The following is a 21,597-nucleotide window of genomic DNA, read 5'->3' as shown; positions in this document are numbered from 1 at the left end:
CAGATACTTTCTTAGTTTAACAATATCCATTAGTTGTAAGTGCAAGCCAGGACTAATTTTTTATGTACTACTCAGCAATTACAGTAACTATTCGTTTTTTCCTTCCTCACTGGAGATGCAGCACTTAGATTGCTAACAGATACATGCCCACTGGAAGGAGTCCCATGGACAATGTGGGGCTGTGAACTAAGTTAATGTAGGTCTATCTTTGAACTGATTAAACTGCTGAGTATTTATCTAGTGATTGGAATCTGGTTAGATTCTGTGTTGTACCTGTTTAAATATCCCTCTGGGTTTGTAAGTCAGATATTGCATCTCCTGGCCTCCTAAAATGTTTACTAAAGATCATTTTTTCTAAGATAGCCATTATCTTTATATGAAGAAATAAATCAGGGCTTATCAAGTAAATTATCTAGTACTACAGAAAGCCTAATCTTTGTAATCCTTTATAAGCCTTTAGTGTTTTAATTTGCTGAGTGCAAGCAATGTCCTGTATTCCTTGGGAATATGTTGAACAGCAAGGCAATATTTTGTGTCTAAATAATAAATGTAACCATTTATTCTGTGATGCTCTGTGGAGAGGCTCAATGTTAGTGGTGAGCCCTCTGCTCTTCAGTAAAGTCTTCCAGAGCCAGGACTCAAAGAAGACTGTAAAAAAAAAAAGAGGAGGTATTACCAGCTGCCCTGGCTAATGTATGGATAAAATTATTGCATCATATGGGGCTTCACTGTTAATTTAGAGAGCAAAATGAAGGTGAGAGCTGTTTGTTCCTTTGAATTTGTTTTGCCATATTCAGTTTGTTTTTTCTTTTTTGCTTACTTACATTGAAAACAAATGTCCCTTAAGAAAAGTACTTATCTGCCTTAATACTCAAAATAAACTTTTGTTTAAAATTTATTTTAATTAAAAATAAAGAGCAGAGAAATGCTTTTTTTTTTTTTCTCCTGAGCTTCATTTTGAAGTAATTAGATTAAAAAAAAACAACTACACTCAGAATGCTGTTTCTGAACATCAAACTATTTAAATATTCAATGTAATTCTTGCTGCAGTTGCAAATTTTGCAAATTAAATGAAAATATTTTGTGTACGGTGCTTTACGGTGAATGATGGCTTCTACAGCCCCAGGATTACAAGCATTTGTATAAAGTTAGGAAAGTTTAAAACATGTTTTCCATGTATCATATGGTTGTATACGCTTCAGTTTACATCTGTGCAACGTTTTCATTGTTACATGGACATAAAAGGCAGTGAAGTGATGGCTGTAAGTCACAGTGCAGTTATGAATGGTACAATTGCTAATATTTTCAATTTTCTGAATTCTGCGTGTAAAATTATCAAAGAAGATTCAAATAAATCTGAATCCTGATGTTGATTTTTAAGGCAGGAAAGAAAATTTGGAAGTCTTACTGTATTTATTCTTCCAAATGTGTTCTGCCTCTCCATTTGGAAGTTCATTACCTCTAGAAAAATACTTTGTGACTGTCACTTTAGGCTCCACATACCTGCTTTTCTTGTAACTGTTTCTGTAGACCAATTTAACATTTTGGAAATGATCAAAGAAAATCTAATTCTTGAGGCTACAGCAAATGTTTTAATTTGGAAAAATTCTCTAGGTAAATCATGCAATTGCACGTTTTAAGTTCCTTATATGAAACAGATCCACAAAAAAAGCCCCTCAGACCAAACTGTGGTGCTAATATTTGCTTTCACCCGAAGAACCTCGTCTCTGCCCATTGTTTTAAAGAATGGGCCTGTATAATTGTCAACAACTCTTACACTGATTGGGATTTGGCTTAATTGAAGAGAGGGATGATCTTGGGGTTAAGGCATTACCTGGAAAATGAGCAGTTGAGTTATCTTCCAGTTTTTTGTCTCTTGTTTCTGAGATCTGTTTTTCCTTGTGCTTAATGGCTAAAGAAAATTGTTCAGGGTAAGAATGCTCCGTAAACGATTATAAGAACTAAAACCCATCAGTTATAATAAGAGCTTTGACAACAGCCCTGCGTTTGGCAGCCGTGCAGAATTGCCCTTTTCTGGCTCCACCACTCTGCGATATCAGGTGATTCTCATCCCTGCTCAGTGGGACTTCAGATGTATGGAGAGCTCCTGCACTTCACCAAGTTTAAGGCTCCTGGGATCTCCTCAGGTCTGGAGTTCTCTGCCTGTGTTTGCATAGAGCATACCTTAATAATGCTGTAAATGTGTGTCTGTGCATTGATCTGTTTTTAATTTTCGTATTTAAACATATGCAGAAAGAATAACTATGTATTTTAAGTAGTGTCTGATGAAAAAAATTTCTTGCCTCGACAATGTAAGACTTGAGCACCTTCTCCTCACAGAAAAAATTGCATGCTGGTACAGAGAACAACAAAATCACTGACTTTCCAAAGATTTTGGCTCATTTTCATTCTATGCCAGGTGGTTGCCAGAGTTTGACAAATGATTGATTTGGTTTCAAAGGATGCCTGAATTGCACAAAGTGTTTTTCATATTAGGAAAGACGTGGTCATTTTTTTCCCCACAAGTTTTATCACCTTGCACAAGTATTGTAAATTTGTTTGTTTGCTAATTTTTTTCTCTGGATTGCTGTAATTGGTGTCATTAGTTGAAGCGTGAGTTTTACGGGTAATTGGAGGGATGGCCTTGTATGCATACATCTTTTATTTTTTAAACCTGCTACAGGACTGCAAGTCAGATGGGTAGACTGCTACTTCCCATTTACTCACCCTTCCTTTGAGATGGAGATCAACTTCCAAGGAGAATGGCTGGAGGTCCTGGGCTGTGGTGTCATGGAACAACAGCTGGTTAACTCAGGTACTGAAACTCCTTTAATTTCTTGACGTCTCTATTAGCAAACACTTCCAGTGCAATCAGTTTCACAGCCTGAAATGCTCCCTTCTCTCCCAGTGAGTGCAGGCATCTCTGTTAGCAGCTGCCACAAATAGTCCTCAGGTGGAACACAGAGCTTGCGTGCTGTGATTTGAGCATTACCTCTGAGTGTGTGAGCCTGAGCCTGCAAACAGAGAGCTTGGCTTTTGCTTTGTGCAAGAAGGAGACATATGGATCTTGGCTTTAAAAGAGAAACTGATGAATCGGGGTGTGCATTTTTCCTTCTTCCAAGGGGAGTCATGCGCATGCACAGTGAAGATTTTAGTTTTATAATCAAATAACATCCCCTAGTATTTAGAATATGAGAGTGCTCCTGTATCTCTAATGTATAGAAAGAGAAAAGAGAAAAGTGACTTCTTTCATATTGCTATTTGGTTGCTGGGTAAAGGTAGGGTGCTTTTTAGCTTTCATTTTTTTAATCCTCAGATTCATTACTAATGCAGTGGTTGTAAACTGCTGTAAGAGCAGCATCATTTATTTTAATTGGAATTATTACAAAGAAATGTCACCTGATGATTTGCTTTCTGAAACTTATATATGAGTACAAAGGAAAGAGAGGGGAAACTGATAAGTTTTTCTGATTATTTTCTCAGTGAAAATCTAACATACTTGTTTTTTCACTGACTGACAGACAGTAGTCAGTTCTGCACAGGGCAGCACTCGGGCATCTGTCATTCAGTGTCTTTCAGTACTATTTATTGAGTGTGGGAGCATTCTGGAATATGATCTGTGTAATTCTTACAAGCATACTTTCAGATAGTCATGGTATACTCCCTTGATTTTGTTGCAGTTAATTTGCAGATCTATTGTATTTTAACGTGTCCTGAATTCTTTCTCTTGGTCCAAGTACAGTAACAATAAACGCCCCAGTTATTTGGCACTGCTTATATTCATCAGTTTGCATATATTTAATGCAATCATCTTCCTTTAAAAAAGATGAATCCACCTCTAGAGTTTCTCCCCATTGTGTTAATGCCTTAAGCTAATGATCTTTCTCAGGTTCATGAGGTTGTAAACACAATAGAGGTTCTGATCAGCTTCAGAAGTGGAAGGCTACTGTTTAATATTATTTTGGTCTGATGTAGTATGCTAATGGCCAGGCTTTCTTATTTTAAAGCTTTTATGTTGCTCCCTTCTTATGTTTAGGTTCCCTTGATGTATGGGTGGAGAGCTAAACTGTGGCCTCTAAACCACCACTGAATGTGTTTGGACATGTTTGGATGTGAATGAATGTGCATGAAATGCCAGCAGGCAGGTTTCTACAGCAGGCAGTGTTTTCAATTTAATGTGCCTCAGCAGTTTTTTCCCCCCCCTGAATTATGGCCTTGAAAATTAGTCTCCTGCTCCAAAACTCTCCTAAATATTAATCATAATTCTAGTTGTCCAAGAAAACATGAATTTAATAACTCAACTGTAGCTTTTGAATGACTGTATTATTAATTGAAACAGCAGCAGAAAAAGGAAAGATTCCTTTATTAGCAAGATATTTTTCAAAGGAGTTGCACTTTCTGCCACTACACTTCTGTTTTTCTACTCCCTCTGGTAACTCTGTGAAAATAGGCAGCTACTAAAGCTGAGTCTAATGCCTATCAATCTCATTTATTGAAGCACTGATATCTGTTTGCTGAAAGTGAGGAAGAAGTGTGGTCATAACTTGTATTGGCTAACAGCTTATTTGTTTTAAAGTGACAATGTGGACAAGGTGGTTCACATTTTCCATTGTGTAAGTCTTCCTTGTCTTCTGCTGCATGGAACATTCTTTTCTATCTTTTTTTACAACAGTTTGAAACCCCAGTAGGTTCCTGGCATGCTAAGTTGCATCTGCTTATGGTGAAGCAAGTTTGCTCTTATTAACTTGTAGGTTTTTGAGTGTGTGTGTTGTGGCAGCAAGTTGCCTTTGCCCAAAAGCAGAAATCCAGAAAGAGGATTTTCTGTGGAAAACGAGGAAGGTGAAAATTCTTTCCTATCTCCTTCATCTGTTTTTGCTATCAGGACTGTGGTGTTCTTCAAAACCATCCTACGCTTGAACAGTTTCTTATCTGCTACGTTTGGAACATCCCTAGCACTTCCAGCTTCCACAATCAGTGGGTATTAACTATTACTTTGGTCTTGTGCCTTCAAGCCTTTGAAAGACCAAAGTTTTAATTTTAAAGCTTTTAGTTTCAAACCAGTGCAGATCAACAAGGAATAAGAGATATATCAAACTTGGGAAGGAGGCCTGTGGCTTCCAAGCAGTTCTCTCTTTGCAGCATTTGTTCCAAGTACTGCCTGTTCACCTGTATAAGAGGCAGCATTGTTATGAATAAATGGATATTTACAGACAAAGGAAAGCAGGGTGGGCTACTCAGGAGTACGTAAGATAAGTCTGTAATCTATTTATGGAGGAACACTAGCGTTTTCTTCTCCTACAGATTGTTCACTAATAACAAACTTCCTTTACCTCAGATGAGTATCACGTTGTCTAACATCTGTCCTCAGTGCTGTGGCTCATGGTACAGACATATTTCCCTTTATGAAGGACTAAATGCTGGTGCCTACACCTTGCTGCTCTGTATGTCTCCTTTGTCAGATGCCCAGGACAGGCATTGCAGATTGCCTGTTCGCATCTCAGTCTCTTCAAGGACTCTACTGGAAAACACCTCTGTGGGGCTGAATGAAAGAAACATTACTCATTTTTGGATGGCTAGCCTTGTGCTGAAGGAATATTTCAGTGGTGTGCCAGTTCACCAGGTAAATACAGAAAGATCTTTTTGTGGTGTACTGCACAGCTTGGTGATAAAAACTGGCAAATAAACTGATGATTTTGCAGAAATTTTAATTTTTGTTGTCATCCATAATATTTCTCATATCTTGGCATTCAAGATTTTTGTTTTATGTTTTTTTTTCCTTGATGTACTGTTCAAATACATTTCTGTAATATAATATTTGCTAGCAAGCATGACTTTTCATTCCAAGAGAAAATATTTTTAGAAGGGAAAGGAAGATAGCGTTTGCCTTTAAAACCCTCACTTCCCTTTTTGGTTTTTTTTTGTTACTGCTTGTGGATATAAGAGTGGTTTGTAAGGCAATCAGAAACAATCAGTCAGAGCAGAAGTGCATGTGCCTGTTGATCGATGATGGCTGTAATTTAAACAGCCAGCACAGTTGATTAACTTGTTTATTTCCCAGTTTTGTTCTGTTTCTTAGATCACAGAATCATAGGATGGCCTGGGTTGAGAAGGACCACAATGATGATCTAGTTTCAACCCCCTGCTAGATGCAGGATTGCCAACCAGCAGACCAGGCTGCCCAGAGCCACATCCAGCCTGGCCTTGAATGCCTCCAGGGATGGGGCATCCACAGCCTCCTTGGGCAACCTGTTCCAGTGCTTCACCACCCTCTGTGTGAAAAACTTCCTGCTAATATCTAACTTAAACCTCCCCTGTCTCAGTTGGATACCTATCATAACAAAGGACTGATGAAGCTTTGTGGTTGGATTACAAGACAAAGTCCTGCATCGGGGCTGGGATGTTGGACCATGAGGAGCTGTTTCTTTATGCTGACCAAAAGTCCTCTTGCAGTGACATCTCCCTGCCTCATCTTCTCTGTAGTTCTTTGGGGTGACCCTTACCCTCCCCATGCAGCAAATCTTGATGATATTGACAGATTGTCAGATTTTTAGTGTTAATTGTAGAATTCCATTCTTGCTCTAATGCCTTTATGGAGTTGGTGCTAAATTTAAGTTATTTTCAGAAAATAATAGTACTTTGTTAAATTTTCTGATGCTTTAATAAGTGTATGAAGGAACCTTTGTTTGCTTTTAGCCACTTTTAAATAGAATGTAATAAAGACATTTAGTACATGTAAATAGAAATGAATTTGTGATAAGGAAAAACTGGTGAATCTGTTTAAATGTATTGCAAGTACTCTGCCTTACCTGTTGACCTGCTGTGCTCTTTCCTTTTGAGGTCTGTGAAGGTACTCTGTAGGCTTCTTTGTTTTTTTTCTCCCTCTGTATGCTTCTTAACACACTACATTTCTAGTATCTACATAGATCTGCACAGTGTAGATGTGATAAAGAACCAAAATATGAGAGGCAGCAAAGCAAAATAGCCCTTCTTTTGGTGGTAGTATTGCTCAGGTTGGAGAAGACCTTAAAGACCATCAATTCCAACCACAACCTGACCATACGTCATATGCAGCCTCCACAGTGTTTTACACCACCTTTGAAGTTTCACTAATATTTCTAATTTTTTAAGTGAATTTAGGATTTGCCCAGTGAGGGGTAGCAAGCCTCTTTCTTAGTTGTTCACTGCATAGTGGGGATGGTCTGTTCATCTAAACCATCCTGAGTTTGTGTTAACAGTGAGTAAAGGTTCAGTTGCCTTCCTGTGTGCGCTGGCAAATAAAATCTGCTAGGCAGCATAACTAGCATTTGCAGTAAAGCCAATTCAGCTACTAAATAATCTTGTTTGCTGTAAGGGAAGCCTCCTCTTGCCAAATGGGAACATGGAGATATTTACTATTTCTAACGGTGATATTTACTATTCTTGAAAGAAGAAGTAGCACATGCACCCTGTGACTGTTTTATTGTGTTGTTGAAAAAATAGGCACTTACTGCAAAGATGCATGGAATTGTAGGGATTGATGTTACATGTTCCCCAAAGGCTGACAGTGCTGAAGAAGAACAGTTATATGGTAATGTGAACATGGGGGATCACTATTGTAATCTGGTATTTGATATGTATAAAATCTAACTTACTGTGTAGTTTTTTCATTTTTATGTGCTCTTTTTTCATCTTAAACTGTGCCTACATACGTGGCTTTGATAGGAATGTTGTAGACACTTTGTAATATAAAGCAAAGTTCTTTTTATTCTGGATAACAGCAGAAAAACACAGAAACTTCACAGTATAGTAGCAAGTACTCTGTTTTTGGTCTGTGAAGAGGAGATGAGGAAATGAATGTCAGTTAACATCACATAAGGTATTTATTTCTGTGCTGCAGGAGTTTACCATTCAGGATTCACAAATATTGTGTTCATTGGTGGGTGCTGAAGTTCCCAGATCTGTGTGGAATTACATGATTAAAACTTCTGAATACGGGATGCTGCTTACTCAGAAGCTGTGGTCATTCTGTTGCTTGAATTAAAAAAAGGGAGGGAGCTGTTTCTTAAGATTGTAAACACCAACGTTTCTGATGTGGAAGGAAAAAAGGTACCTGTGAAATTGGAAGCAGTTAGGGTGTGGTTCTTTGCTGATTGAAATCAATGGCAATGTTCTTGGTGCTTGCTGTTGCAGAGTATGTTAGCTTGGGACAGAAACATGAACGTTTGACAACTCAATTTTACCTTACAAACCAAGAAACAAAAAATCTCCCAATTGAAGAAAAAACGAAAAGAAAAAGAGACAGGACAATTCCATAATTTTTAGTAAGGCTCTCTTCCTATGTTTCTGAATTTCTGATGTTCTTCAGGGATGAAGATGGCATATCAGATCAAACCTAAGTTGGACATGTCCTGGTATGCTGTCTTGTACGGTATCACAGGCAGATGCTTAAAGAATGAAACAGGACACGGATGTTCTGATACACGCTCGCAGCACTCAGCTTCCTGAGGTGAAAACAATACCTTTGTTTTTATTGCTTCCATTAATTTCTTAAGTGCTATTCTGAGTCCCAGGAAACCTACAGCATCTTCTTTTGACCTTGTGATCTACCAGTTACAATGAGAAGAGACATGTGGGTAATAGTTTCTTTTCCCCTGCTTATGCCACTCGTGATTTGTAACTCTTGCTAGTTATTTCTTCCCAGGCCAAAGGATGCTATCATACAGGCACCTCCTGTGTAGGAGCTGATTCATATGTTTGTGATCACTCTTACCTGCATCTTTTCCAGGATTTCATCATAGGAGGCCTACTCTACTGTTCAGTTTGTGGGCATACAGTGTTTTTATACACCAGCATAAAAAGTTTGCATTCTTTTTCCCTTTTTTGAGGGTTCTTAGCATTCATTTTGCACTACTTACCTTTAATGAGCCTCAAGTTGAAAAACAAAGGAAGGCTTTGTATGAGAACTGTGGGAGATGAACCCTTTGGGCACTGCTGGGTGTTCGGCAGCACTGAAGTTTGGTTCTGGGTGTGAGCTCAGGTTGGTGTTTTGTTTCCTAGGGTTATAAACTGTGAGGGCAGCCATATTTAGCCTATCAGTAGGAAGAGCTGGTAAGACCTTTTTGTGGCACATATACACTTCTTTTCCTTCCACATCAGAAAGTAACATTGGTGTTTACAATCTTAAGAAACAGCTCCCTCCCTTTTTTTAATTCATTTTTTCCCTGGTATGGGCAGGAGATGGTCATGGCTTTAGTGAGGAAATGAGTAGGTCCTGGGCCTTCAGTAAGGCCCTGATGAGATCTTTATGTCAGCAGTTTGCATACAGTTACAGTTTTAAAAACTGTTGTGCAATCTTGGCCTTCAAATTGTGTGTGATATCCTGAATTTATAACAAAGGCAGCTTCCCTGCTGCTGTACTTCTTATCAATTTTGTGTATGCTTTCCGTGAAGAGAGGAAATTGTCAGCCTTGGCTAAATGTCACTGTGAATGAACACTGTTGAACAGAAAGAAAGGAGTTTACCACAGCTTTTGCATATCGTTACTTTTATTTTAAAAGGTGGAAGCTTATTTGTCATCAGTGAACTCCTTGGATAAACCTGATTCGTGACATGTAAGCTTGTTTTGCTTTTGGAAGCCTTGCTATTGATCAGCAGCAGGACTTCATTCCAAAATTTAAGCAGTACTTGGCCCAGGGCTGCCACCTTCAGCCAAATCCACGTCTTGACACGTCCAACTTGCTTGGCTGTAACACTGCAGCAAATAAATATTTCTTTAATCATTTATTGAAGATCTTCAAAACTGTACGAAGGGAATTAACAACTTTAAGTACATATTTAAGGACATACTCTGCCCACTCCTTTTTTCTTTTTTCTTTTTTTCTTTTTTTTTTTTTTTTTTTGCAAAGGGGTTATTGGGTTCGGACAGTCTTCATGGGCAGTAAATTAGTAATTAATTAGTAATAAAATTATGTCAGTGTTACCTTGTTTGACATAGAGGGGAGTTGATTTTTTTTTTTTTTTAATGAACATATTCTTAAATCCAATTTTATTTAAGGGTGAATTGGTTTCATATATCAATCAGCAGGAGGTGTTTTGGGGAAGGGGAAATTTAATATCTTTCATCTAGCAGGTTTTTTTTTCCTGTTTGGCTTTTGCCTGGTAAATTACATTAAAATTTTGGAGCAGATGGTGCATGTGGCTTAAATAGTATGCAGACCCATGTTCTGTCTATGCTAACAGCTCTCTGTGGGGACCTTGAAATAGTTAGAACTGTATGTGTGTATATGGATAGAGCGTATAAGGGCAAACATAATGCATTTAAAATACATTTCTGCAATGCTTCAAGGTGAAATTGAAGTTGCAGAGGTCTGTTGCTGTCTTGAACAGCTGGAGCCTCCCAAGAACATGGGATAAAAACGAGCATGGGGGATGCTGGGTGGGCTGCAGTTCTTCCCACTCAGTACGTACCAGCAAAGAGATTTAAGTCGGCAGAGCAAGCTTCACAGTTCCCCATCACAAACCTTTCAGTGTTTGAAATCTGTTCTTTTTAGGTCACTGTCTCCTATGCAACCACATTGCTGCAGTACCTGGATGTCTCCCAGTCTTTTCTGTGCTTGTTCTCCCGAGATGGTTATGAGATAGGGAAGTGTCATCATCCCTGTTTTATGGCCTGGAACTGAAGAGCACAGGAGACTGACACACATGCATGCATACTGTAGACAATGGTGTTAGCTGCCTCAGCGAGAAAGTCTGATTTCCTACAGTGCTTACATAGCCACAGAGACAGGAGGTCTACCACCATACTTTGTAGGCATGACTCAGGGTTTCTGGATCACGCTACCGGCAGCCTCTTTCTGTGACTGGCTGCAGGGGGAGCCTCCTCTCCTGATTTAGGCAGGTAACTGAAGGTAAAGCCGTCAGTGTTTCAGATTAAATGAAATTAATGGGAAATGAGGAAGCAAATGGGTTTGAGTGACTGCTCTCTGTGACAGAAATGTGAGCTGAATCCAAGCTGAAGGTTTATATCTGAGTTACCTTCGTCTCACTCTAGAGATTACATTGGCACATCCATGTATTTACCTATATGTATGTGATATACTCACAGAGACAAAAAACGGGTGACCAAATAAATAGAAAATGAGACAAATGTGGCTTATTATCATTCTTGTTGTGGTCTGCCCTGCCCAGTGTAAACATAATAGCAGGTTGTCAGAGCTGCTTAATTCCAGAGATACTCCACTGGCAGTCACTGAAATTTTGCTCTGGCTGATCAGATATAGAGCTGGTGTGGAGCTGTAGGTTTTTAGAAAAAGGTATTACTGAATGTTTGTACAACATTTTGTACAGATACCCACAGCTGTGTGGTCATGGCACATCCAGAAAAATGCATGTCAGAAATACTGCTGATAAGTTTAAAAGGGAATAAGTAATAGGATGGAGGACCTGATTTCCCCCCAAAATTTGTGGTGATTCAGCCTCCTTCTGTACAAGGAGAGGAGCTCTGATTGTAAAGTGCAAAGCCACCCTGGTGGCGTTAGGAGGCTCGTGTAAAGGTCCTGGCATGTAAGTTGAGCTGTTTGTTGGGGCTGGGAGAGACATTATCTGCCCTTAGTTGACTGTGCATCTCTTGACTGGAAAAGAGTCACCCATAGGCAGGGGCATCAGAAATATCAGCCACTTTTTGAACCTCTTTGTGATAACAGTTGGTGACAGCTTCCTTCAAGATCACAAACTTAAGCCTCTGCTTGTGTTGCAGTCCAGAAAAGGGAATTGATAAAGCACTGTTCCTTATTTTTTTGAGTTGCACCTAAGCATTTTTTTTTAAAGTTTTTGCAGACATAGAATGTATAGAAAAGCCCAGGTTGGAAAGGACCTTGGGGATCACCTGGTCTAACCTTTCATGTTGAAACCAAGACCTAGGCAAGATTGTCTAACATTTTGTCTAGCTAAATCTCAAAAATCTCAAGTGCTGGAGAATCCATTGTATCCTTGAACGGATTATTCCAATGATTGATTATTCCCACAGTATAAATTTTTCCTCTTATATCAAACTGGAATTTTCCCAGCACATTTTGTACCCACTGCCCTCTTGCCTCTCATGTGATCCAGACTCTCGGGAGCATAAAGGTTTGAGTTCCTAAAGAGTATTTTTAACTTGGATTGACTCTTACGCAGAAAATCTATTTCTTTTATCTTCTTTCTTTCCACTGGAAGAAGAAATCAGGGGGAGTTTGTTTCCTTCTTTTGCCTGAAGGTTGCCAATTCAGAAGAAGCCAATTGTGTTGGTTTCTTCTGAGCTGACTTGGAGGAAGTCTTGGTCCTGCCTTGATGAACAGGAACGTAGAGGTGAGGTGCGCAGAGTTGATGCTGTGGTTGATCAAAGTACTTGTTTTATTTCTTATTTCTTTCTCTTAATCCATTACCCATGGTTACACCACCAAGTCTGATGTGAGTACTGTGTAATAAAATACCTTTCTTCCATCCTTCCCTTTTTCTTATCAAAAAACTTGCCTGTTGTCTCCTCCTTAATTTACAGCTCTATTTTTGAAACTGTTTTTTCATCAAGTTTTTCATCCAGAAGGAACCCATAAAATTTTTGAAATGTTGCTTTCTCTGATTTTATTACCCTTGACAGACTCATTATGTATGTTAGAGCTGGTGTTCTTCAGAAGAATTAGTATAAGCTTACTCTCAATCTCTGCATGTTTGTGTAGAATGAACAAATGTAGTATTCCATTTTATGACAATTCTATTACACCTATTTCTGGGAAATGTGTTATTTATTTGCAGGGATATTTTGTGGGGAAGTAAGTAGAGGATTGGATTTTGAAGTGAGTGGTTATTATAGCACTTGGATGGCCATTTGAGTTTGTGGCTTCATATGATTTTGCCAGCTGAGTAGTGCTGTCAATAGATTTAGAGAATAATTTCACTTTCATGGTGCAAGACCACATTTTAAGATAAAATTTATGTTCCTTATCTTTGCAATTTAGGAAACTACTTTGTCTTCATGCTTCATTTTCTCCTGCCCAAAAAAGTCTGTGGAGAAGTGTTAACTCAGTCTAACATCAATCTTGAAACCAGCAAGAGTGGTTATTTGATTGTCTGGCACATGGTACTTCTTTCCATCTAGCAATGAAAGCTTTTTCTAGCATGTGAACATGATTTTAGTTTATTTGGAATCTAAAAAAGAAAAAATTATCTCATAGAATGCATAGTATCATCTTCAAATGTTTGTATTGCGTTTAAAACGCTCTGCCCATGTGTATGAATTGCCTCTCCTTCCCTTTAATTTTTTTAAAATCAAAAGTAAATTAAAGGTTTAGTAATTCACTGTGATGTGAACGGGATCCAGCAGGGAGGAATTGAGTGCCACACACAAGAGAAGGCTAAATGGTGTAGTTTATTAAAGGACTCCAAAGAAGAAGAAAGCGCTACTCTTGGAAACCTGAAGAGCAACAATTTATAGCACAGAGAAGGTGTTTCCCTTGCCTTTATTTATGCAAATGAAAATACTGCCAAATAATACTGTTGAATTACCACACTGTTATTTGATGAATGCTGATTGGATTTAATCAGCTCGGAGTTAGTCCGATGAGCCTAATATCCTCATCAAGCTAGGATACCCCATGGGTGTTTTTGTTGTTGTTGTTGCTGCATTGCAATACTCGTTTTTGCTATTCGCAGAACATTTATCAGAACTACCCAACTGAGCGTGGGGAGGAGATTTTACTGGCATGCTGCTAACTGTACCTGGCTGTTACACAAAACTCAGCTGAGACAGTTTCAATTCAGCTGAGGTTATATCAATCATTTTAGGAAGTATTTCTTGTTACTAGATCGCAAACACAGACTTAATTTCTTAGTTCTGGAGGGAGAAATTTTGGTTAGGATGTTCCTGTTGTGCGTCTCTTCTTGTCTTTAAGATTTCTAGCTGCTGCATGGAATGAATGAATTCAGTTCTCCTGTGTGAGTGTTGGAGGCTAAATACTCTTTTACATTTTAAGAAAATAACAAACTATTGACAGTATATGGATGATCGGCTTTTCCAACAGGTACCATTCATCAAGATCTTCATGTCACTGAGTTGTGAGGCATGTGTCTATAGGGGGTAACTGTTGGTGGAGAGGAGCCTTTGTGTGTCATATAATTTATAGACACAGAATAGCCCGAGTTGAAAGAGATCCACGAGGTCCGCTGAGTCCAATTCCTGGATCCACACAGGACCACCTAAAAATCAGACCATGTCTGTCACTGTTATCCCAATGCTCCTTGAACTCCAGCACTTGGACACTTGGGCACATCCCCACCACCGTCTGCTGCAGACCCTTTCCTAACCCCCAGCTGCCCTCCCCTGACGCAGCTCCATGCCGTTCCCTCAGGCCCTGTCGCTGTCACACACAGCAGAGCTCAGCGCTGCCCCTCTGCTCCCTGTGAGGAGCTGCAGCTGCCATCAGGCTGCCCCTCAGCTCCTCTGCCAGGGCTCAGCAAACTCAGTGACCTCAGTTGCTCCTCAGACACTTGCCCGTCAGACCCTTTTCCATCTTCATAGCTCTCCTTTGTGCACTCTCTAATAGCTTTATGCCCTTCTTTTATGGAGGTACCCAGACCTGCCCCCAGTGCTGGAGGTGCAGTTGCATAGAGCAGAGGGGACAGCCCCTCCTGTTCCCAGTGGCAGTGCTGGGCCTGATGCACCCTAGAGTAGATTGGCCCCTCGGGCTGCTAGGGAACGCTGCTGACTCAGCCAACTTGCTGCTAGCATAACACCCAGATCTCTTTCAACAGAACTGTCGTGCAACTTCTCGTTGAGAGATGTAATGGTGATTTCCCACTGATTGTGCCACTGTGGTGACAGTGTGTAGGTTGAGGCAGTGACATCAGGCTCATGTGCCTCGTTTGGGCCAGAGGCTGGCAGGATTGGCTTGCCTGGCTGTGTGCGAGCACCTCGTGATCCACTGGTAACCACACGTGTGAGCTGTGGCTGGGGAAATTTGTTTGAATGGTGTGTAAGCAAATACAGAACAACTCCAGAGCCAGAGTTTGGTTACCACTCCTGCCAGCAGAATGGCCTTTTACGTTGCCATAAACTCAGACGTCACAGAAGTACATAAGTCAGCTCTGCTGATTTTGTTTGCGACTTGTATTATAAAGAATAACTTAGCTTGAATTTTGCTTGATTTCTTCTGCAGTTGCCCTGATTTGCTTTGCAGTTCATTGTTCACAACAGGGAAATCTCTATGAACAGAAGAGAAGATAAAACATACAGCATTTGAACATGAAAGTGTTAGAAGGAAGTGATTATCTTGTAAGGGGTGATGATATTTCCAGAGGGAAGGAAAGATCTGGAGCAGATTTGGCTCTTCTGTTCTGCTGGAGCATTTCCATGGTGCAGACTAGGGGTTGCAGACAGCTCTTCCAGGTAGTGTACCAACTAGTTACAAGCACAGTTTGCTGTTGAACTGAAATAAATCAGGGAAAAATGTCAGCCTGTATTAACACTTCTTCCCATGTAAATAACCATGACAGGTTACTAATGGATATTACAGCAATGTCTCCTTTTTCCTGAACAGAACAGATGCCATAAATTATGTAGTCTGATGACTGTGTAGTGAGCATCAGTAATAAGTTTGATCCTAAATATTCTGTCATAATTCCACTAAACTTCTGTATATAACAAGAAGTAGAATTTAAGAGGTAGCCATGGAGGTAATCTGGTACTGATCTTGTTTGGGGGCCAAGCTGGAGGAGAGGTTCAGGGAGGAGGCTTGTTGCTTTGCTTTCTTCTGACTGCCATTTAGATTATTTAAAAACCTTAGCTGAATGTTTGAAAATCTTGGCTAGCTTTGTATTCTCTGAGTCAAAATTTGCCTTATCAAGAAAAGTAAAAATAAAATAAAATAAAATTTCCCGACAAAGAGCCATAAGCTGGTGGCTATAACTTTGTCCCTCGTCAGCCCCTACCCCTGCAATGCACAATAATTTTTATCTCCTTTTTTTCTTAAAATTATGAGAGGACAGGAAAAATAACAGAATAATAGTTCTTTTAACCCTGAGAATTGCTGCCCTTCTTATTCTTAAGTTTGAGCTGGTCATTCAACAGCACCAGTTGTCTTTATGTAGAAGCAAGAGGTTACTGCTGAGATTATGGCTTAGAACTTTTTCTGCTCTTAAAAACAACAACTAACTTGAGTTTACTGAGTTTTCTTCTCAAAAAGTAGTGGATGCAAAATACCTGTGCTGGCTGTAACAGAAGAAAAGTTCATAGGATTCATTTAAATAAAGCAAGAGACACCAGTTAGGAGTTCAGCTTCAACTGTAGAGGTTGAAAAGTTATGAGTTATTCCAACAAACAAGTATAGTGAGGGGAATCCTTTTCTCCCATCAGTTCAGGCTTATTTAGCATCTTTCAAAAGTGGCAGTTAAATTCTTGACTGCAATCCTTTTTCATCTTTGAGAGGATTTGTTCTTGATACTGCCACATGTGTTATGGTAGAAACAGTAATTGCGAAAATCCCTCTGCTACTGTACTAGAAGCTGTTGTATTGCAAACAAGATGGGTAGAGCTACTCATCTTTACAAGTGCTAAATTACTTCCTATTCTTATTGAATGAAAGCTGGTGATCTTAAATAGGAAGATTCTTCCTGTATTGGCCCTTGCTTCTGCTATTTTTGTTTATTTAATAGAAACCAAAGTTCATCTTGTAAAGGAAGGGCTGCTCTCCCAAGGGTTATCTGCTCACATGAGGCAGATTGTCCTGTGCCTGTTCTCTTGAAGTTACTTATCTGAGGTTCTGGTCATTTTCAGAGGAGGTTTATTAGTTTAGCTAGATTGCAGCTCTAGCGCATCACAGGCCCATGAGCAGGAGGAACTAAGAAAGTGCATTTACAGGAAGCTAGAATTCATGTAATCCATCTAAAGGTGCACTTAATCATGCAATAATTTAAAACAATATTTATGTATTTTGTTTGTGTTGCTATCAGTTTTCACATATCGATAGTGAACTCAAGCAGTCTGTGCATAAGCATTTGCCGTGTTCTGCATGTGGCTGAGTGAACAAACATTAGACAGATGTTGTAGGACCCTTTGCAGAGTCCTCTGAGTTGTTCTCTGCCATATATGTGGTTTTCTTGCTTTTTAATAGTATCCAGTTGATGATGGGGATGCACTGATGAGTTTCTGTTTTCTTTAAATGTGACCCTAGGAGCTGCTGTGCTGCTGGGACAAGAAACAAGCTGCTGCTTTGTTTACACGGCTTGTGAAGCTGACCAGAATTGCTTCTAGCTCAAAAAAGTGTTTCTTTTTTTTTTTTTTTCTGTTTTTCTACTGTTAATTGATACAAAATACTCTCAATAAAAGCAGACCTGTACAGAAACCTGGGACAAAGAGAAGGAAGACTGTAATTTAGTGAGGACTGTAATTATAAGACTGTAATTTAATGAAAAAAAAAAAGATGAAGTGGTTTTTGTGGTGTTCCATTAGTAGTTCTGTATTTGTCACCTTTGGGGCTCTCACTGAAGCACAGAGTCTTAAGAACAGGGGAGTAGGAGCAGGAGAATAGAAATGTTATGTTATTTTATATTAGCGGACATCGTGTTTACGCAGATATGGCTGTTCGCTGCCCCTTTAATATGTGACAAACCATTCACAATCACCTTTATTGCCCTGGGGTTTCCTACCAGATACACCTGCCCCAGCTGTGAGAGGAGGTTGGCACTGTTTTCTTAGACTGAGTTAGCATAATTGTTCCTGGAGATGGAAAAGTCCAGTCGCAGTCACCCAAAAAAGCACAGATCCTTCAGTCATTTTCAACAGGCAGCTTCTTGTCTTCATTACTTTCCACCACACCTGCAGATGTGATTCTGTGCAGTAAGAGAAAATCATTAATTCTTCCCTTGAAAAGCTCAAATTTGTGTTCCTCTGCAATGACCTCCTTGCTGCCTTATGATACTCGGCAGGAAGAGAAAATCAGTAACTCCTTCCTTGAAAGGCTCCAATATGAAAAAGCTGGAGTTCCCCTGCAGTGACCCTTTTGCTTCTTTACTCCCACCTCCCTTTCATTATCTTTTTTCACAGGGCTTGAATAAAAATGCATACACCTTAAGTTAGGGCAAAACTCTGCAGCTGTACAATTCATAGAGTTTAAGGAAGGTGAACTAAGAGGCACTGAATCTGTAATTTCTTTTATCTGTTCTTCACATTTGCGCAAGATAGAGCTGGCAGGGCCTTTCCAGGCTCTCTGGAGGCACCCAAAAGGCTTCATAGCAGAAAGGAGTAATTGTGGTAAGTATGCTGGCAGCTGAAGGACAGCCCCAAGATGATTTTCAAACCACAGCTGAGGAAATTGTCAAGGAAGCGTGACAGCAGGGGACATACCTGCTTGAGCTCATAAGCTCTGCTCTCTGCTACCTGTAGAAGACCTGTACAAATCTGTGAGTTCAATGGGCTTAAGTCTGTCCCAGGGCTTGCTTTTCTCCTGGTTCCAGACACATGGCTTTGAATAGTAAAAGCATTTGAGATGGTGATTGAACACCTCTGTTGAGGGTCTGAGCCCTGATCCATTGACTTTCTTGCTCAACTCTCAGTCTCTTTGGGTAGAGTGACAGTTTTTGTTTGGATAATCCACTGTGTGGACTTACTTGCCATGTCTGCAGAGGTGTTAAGTGGGAGCTGATGTCTTTCTCTGGGAAAGTGAAAAAGCATGAAGAGGCTCAGTGTGGGATTGGGGTAAAGTACTGTATTACAAATTAGTGTAAGGAGTGGAGTGTCAGTGAGAACAGGGAGTGAAGAAGATGGATTCGTGTTTCCTTGGCAGCTGAAATTTAGACATTGGAGCAGCTGTAAGTGGAGCAGAGTAAAAATCTGAGGAGTCAGCCCCTGGTTTTTGTTTTTCTTTGTTTCTTATATGAAATCAGAGGGTTTTTTTACTTCATTTTTCTAAAGACATGTCAACCAAAAAACTAAATGTGGGATGTGAAATCTGATGGCTTTCAGGGGATATATGGAAGACCAATGTTCTCTTGAGACCTTGCATTCTTCTTTCACTATTCCTTACCCTTAACAGACTTGAAACTCCCAGCGGCGTAGTCCTACCTTACTGAAAAACTCCTCAGTCCCCATTCATTAGCCATCATGTAAATTGCCTTGTGTCGTGGTGCTGTGGCACCAGTCCAGACTTGGATGATCTCTTACAAATTCTGTAGCTTGGAAAAAAGGTGAATGTACAGATAGGCTAACACTGTAGCCTCTCCAGCTGCTGAAATGCTTCTATCATTTGAATCCTCTGGTTGATGAACCCAGGGGGAGCGTGGATCTAGGTATATGGGAATAACATAATTCCATTAATTAATCTCTTAATTAAGCAGTGCTTCTGGCTGTCCTCGGTGATGGAAATGCGACTAATCCTTGTTCTGCTTAGATGCCCTCCATTGGTTAAGAGTAAGAACAGTGCTGTTGTACGGTATTTTTCATTGGCCTGCCTTAACTGTCGCTTTTTGTTTGCTAGTTTGTTTAATAAAAGCTGTACTGTTAGCCTTGTTTTACAGCAGGGGAAATTGTAGTGCATGTCAGTGCCACCTTGACATGTACTCTGGAAGAGTTCAGCTCCCTTTGGTAGTTTGTTCTCAGTAAGGACAGTATTACTGCTATTTTGTCACCTTCCTCTTGGAACATAACTTTTTGCTTTATGTATTTCTGTGTTCATTTACATTCCTACGTCACTTTGTGAATGTTGTAATCTTCTGACTCAGAAAGTTTGCTAGTGCTGGGCTTGTCTTTTGTTGTTCTTTTTTACTTCAAAAGCTCCAAGTCAGAAGAAGCAAAACAAACACTGAGTAAAGTCTAATCAGGGAGTAGACTGCCTGAGATCCCCAGGGTTTTTTCTAATAGCCACAAATCTTCTTTCCTCAATGACTGTTCTTTCCTTTCATGTAACATGTGATTGGTGTACTTGGATTAATGCATTGCTAAAGGTTTGGAAAACCCACTGAGATTTCTTGTTACCAATTCATCTAGAATTCCACAGTACACTGATTTCACTTGTCACATTATAGGTAATAGATGCTGCCAAACTGGGGATGTGGCATGTGACAAGATTTTCACTGACTACTGGAGTTATGGCTGCTATGCTGAAACATCACCTGTATTACTATATTACAGTTTCTGGTTTCTGTAGCTGGCAAAATACCAAAGCAGATAGATCCGTAAAGCCAATCCTATTATAAAAGATTCCTATATATGATAAAAATTAATAGTACTTCAACTCGGTTCTTCAGTGTGTGGATTTTTTATTTTGGAAAAATAGTCCACTTTCTATGTGCAGAATGGTATGTAATTTTATACACTGATATTTCATTTTGTCTCTGCTCTAGTGATCAGTAAAGTAATTATATATAGTATGTGCAGTTTTACTGCATTGAATAAGACCAGAGCACAGGCATGCTTACTGCTAACAATGGATTTTATTTGGTTTTGTGGGTTTTTTTCTACACAAAAGTTGCATAACTACATGGAAGTACCAGTATCTACGTTAAATGTATTCAATAGGATTTGCTGGAGCTTAACATTTTTGTCACATTCACAGTTTTCTTCAATTTATCTACGTACAAAATGAAGATAACAGCATATTGACTTTCTGCTGTTGTTTCAGACTTGATTAGCACTTACAAAATACTGTCACACCTACCTGGAAGTCAGTCAGGAGGTACAAAATAGTCTGGTTGTGAAGAAGTGCAGCGCATGGTAGAACACGGCACAAACTGGAACAGGAAGTTCCATACCAACATGAGGAAAAACCTTACTTTGAGGATTACAGAGCACTGGAACAGGCTGCCCAGAGAGGTTGTGGAGTCTGCTTCTCTATTCAAGACCTGTCTGGACACATTCTCGTGTGACTTACTGTAAGGAGCTGCTTTAGGAGGGTGTTGGACTTGATGATGTCCAGGGTCCCTTCCAGCCCCTATAATTGAGTGATTCTTTGACTTGTAAGCAGATACCGAACAGTGTACAGCAGGGCTGCCGTAGCTTGTGGGCTTCTGAGAGAGGTACAGCCTTTGATCCTGTGGAAATCTGAAATTGAGCAGTCTGATAGAGAAGCTGGTTGTTGATGAGAGGTAGGATAGATAGGGATAGATTCTTGTCCCTTTGTAAGATAGCATCACCTAGCCAATGCTGAATACATTCCAGCATGCTTGGTTTGGGAAGATCAAATATGAACAGGCATGCTGCCCTTTGTGAGTGGCTAATGTTGCTTATTCCAGCCACCAGTGAGAGCTGATAGAGATTCTTCTTCTACATCGGTTAGCAGATGCTGTGCTTCTGGAGGACGAACGTCTGTGCTGTGGGGCTCTGAGGTTTTGTAGATAATGCTATTAATTGCATCAGTGCTGAGGAGCCCCAAAAAAGGGATTATTGTTATTGAGCATGCACTATGCAAATAAAATTACAGAAGAATCCTCACTGGAGCACTCACAGAAACTAGCACTGATCTGGCCTGTAATGAGTGAAGAACCTAATGGGTGTAGGAAAAACTGATGAAAGCTGTCACCTTGGGCTTCCTAAGTAAGCTAGTAGGCTCCTGAGTTTTACTGGTTGCAGTGCTATCAGGCTGCCCAGAATGATGT

At 39.8% G+C, this 21,597-nt stretch overlaps 1 protein-coding gene across 6 annotated transcripts in view; it reads left to right on the top strand.

Annotated features, from left to right (window-relative positions):
- FARS2 (phenylalanyl-tRNA synthetase 2, mitochondrial) overlaps nucleotides 1-21,597 on the top strand; it is a 231,136-nt gene that overhangs the window by 63,794 nt on the left and 145,745 nt on the right. For all 6 annotated transcript variants that reach the window (XM_042869137.1, XM_042869135.1, XM_042869133.1 and 3 more), the window contains one exon: nucleotides 2,684-2,815. In XM_042869137.1, coding sequence (XP_042725071.1) covers nucleotides 2,684-2,815 — 132 coding nt within the window. The remainder of the gene's footprint in view (nucleotides 1-2,683; nucleotides 2,816-21,597) is intronic.

The sequence above is a fragment of the Lagopus leucura genome, unplaced genomic scaffold (genome assembly GCF_019238085.1).
Source record: "Lagopus leucura isolate 7727_CA_CO unplaced genomic scaffold, USGS_WTPT01 Super-Scaffold_100002, whole genome shotgun sequence".
Taxonomy (NCBI): domain Eukaryota; kingdom Metazoa; phylum Chordata; class Aves; order Galliformes; family Phasianidae; genus Lagopus; species Lagopus leucura.
Note: the sequence above shows the minus strand (reverse complement) of the source record. Positions and strands in the feature narration are given on the sequence as shown.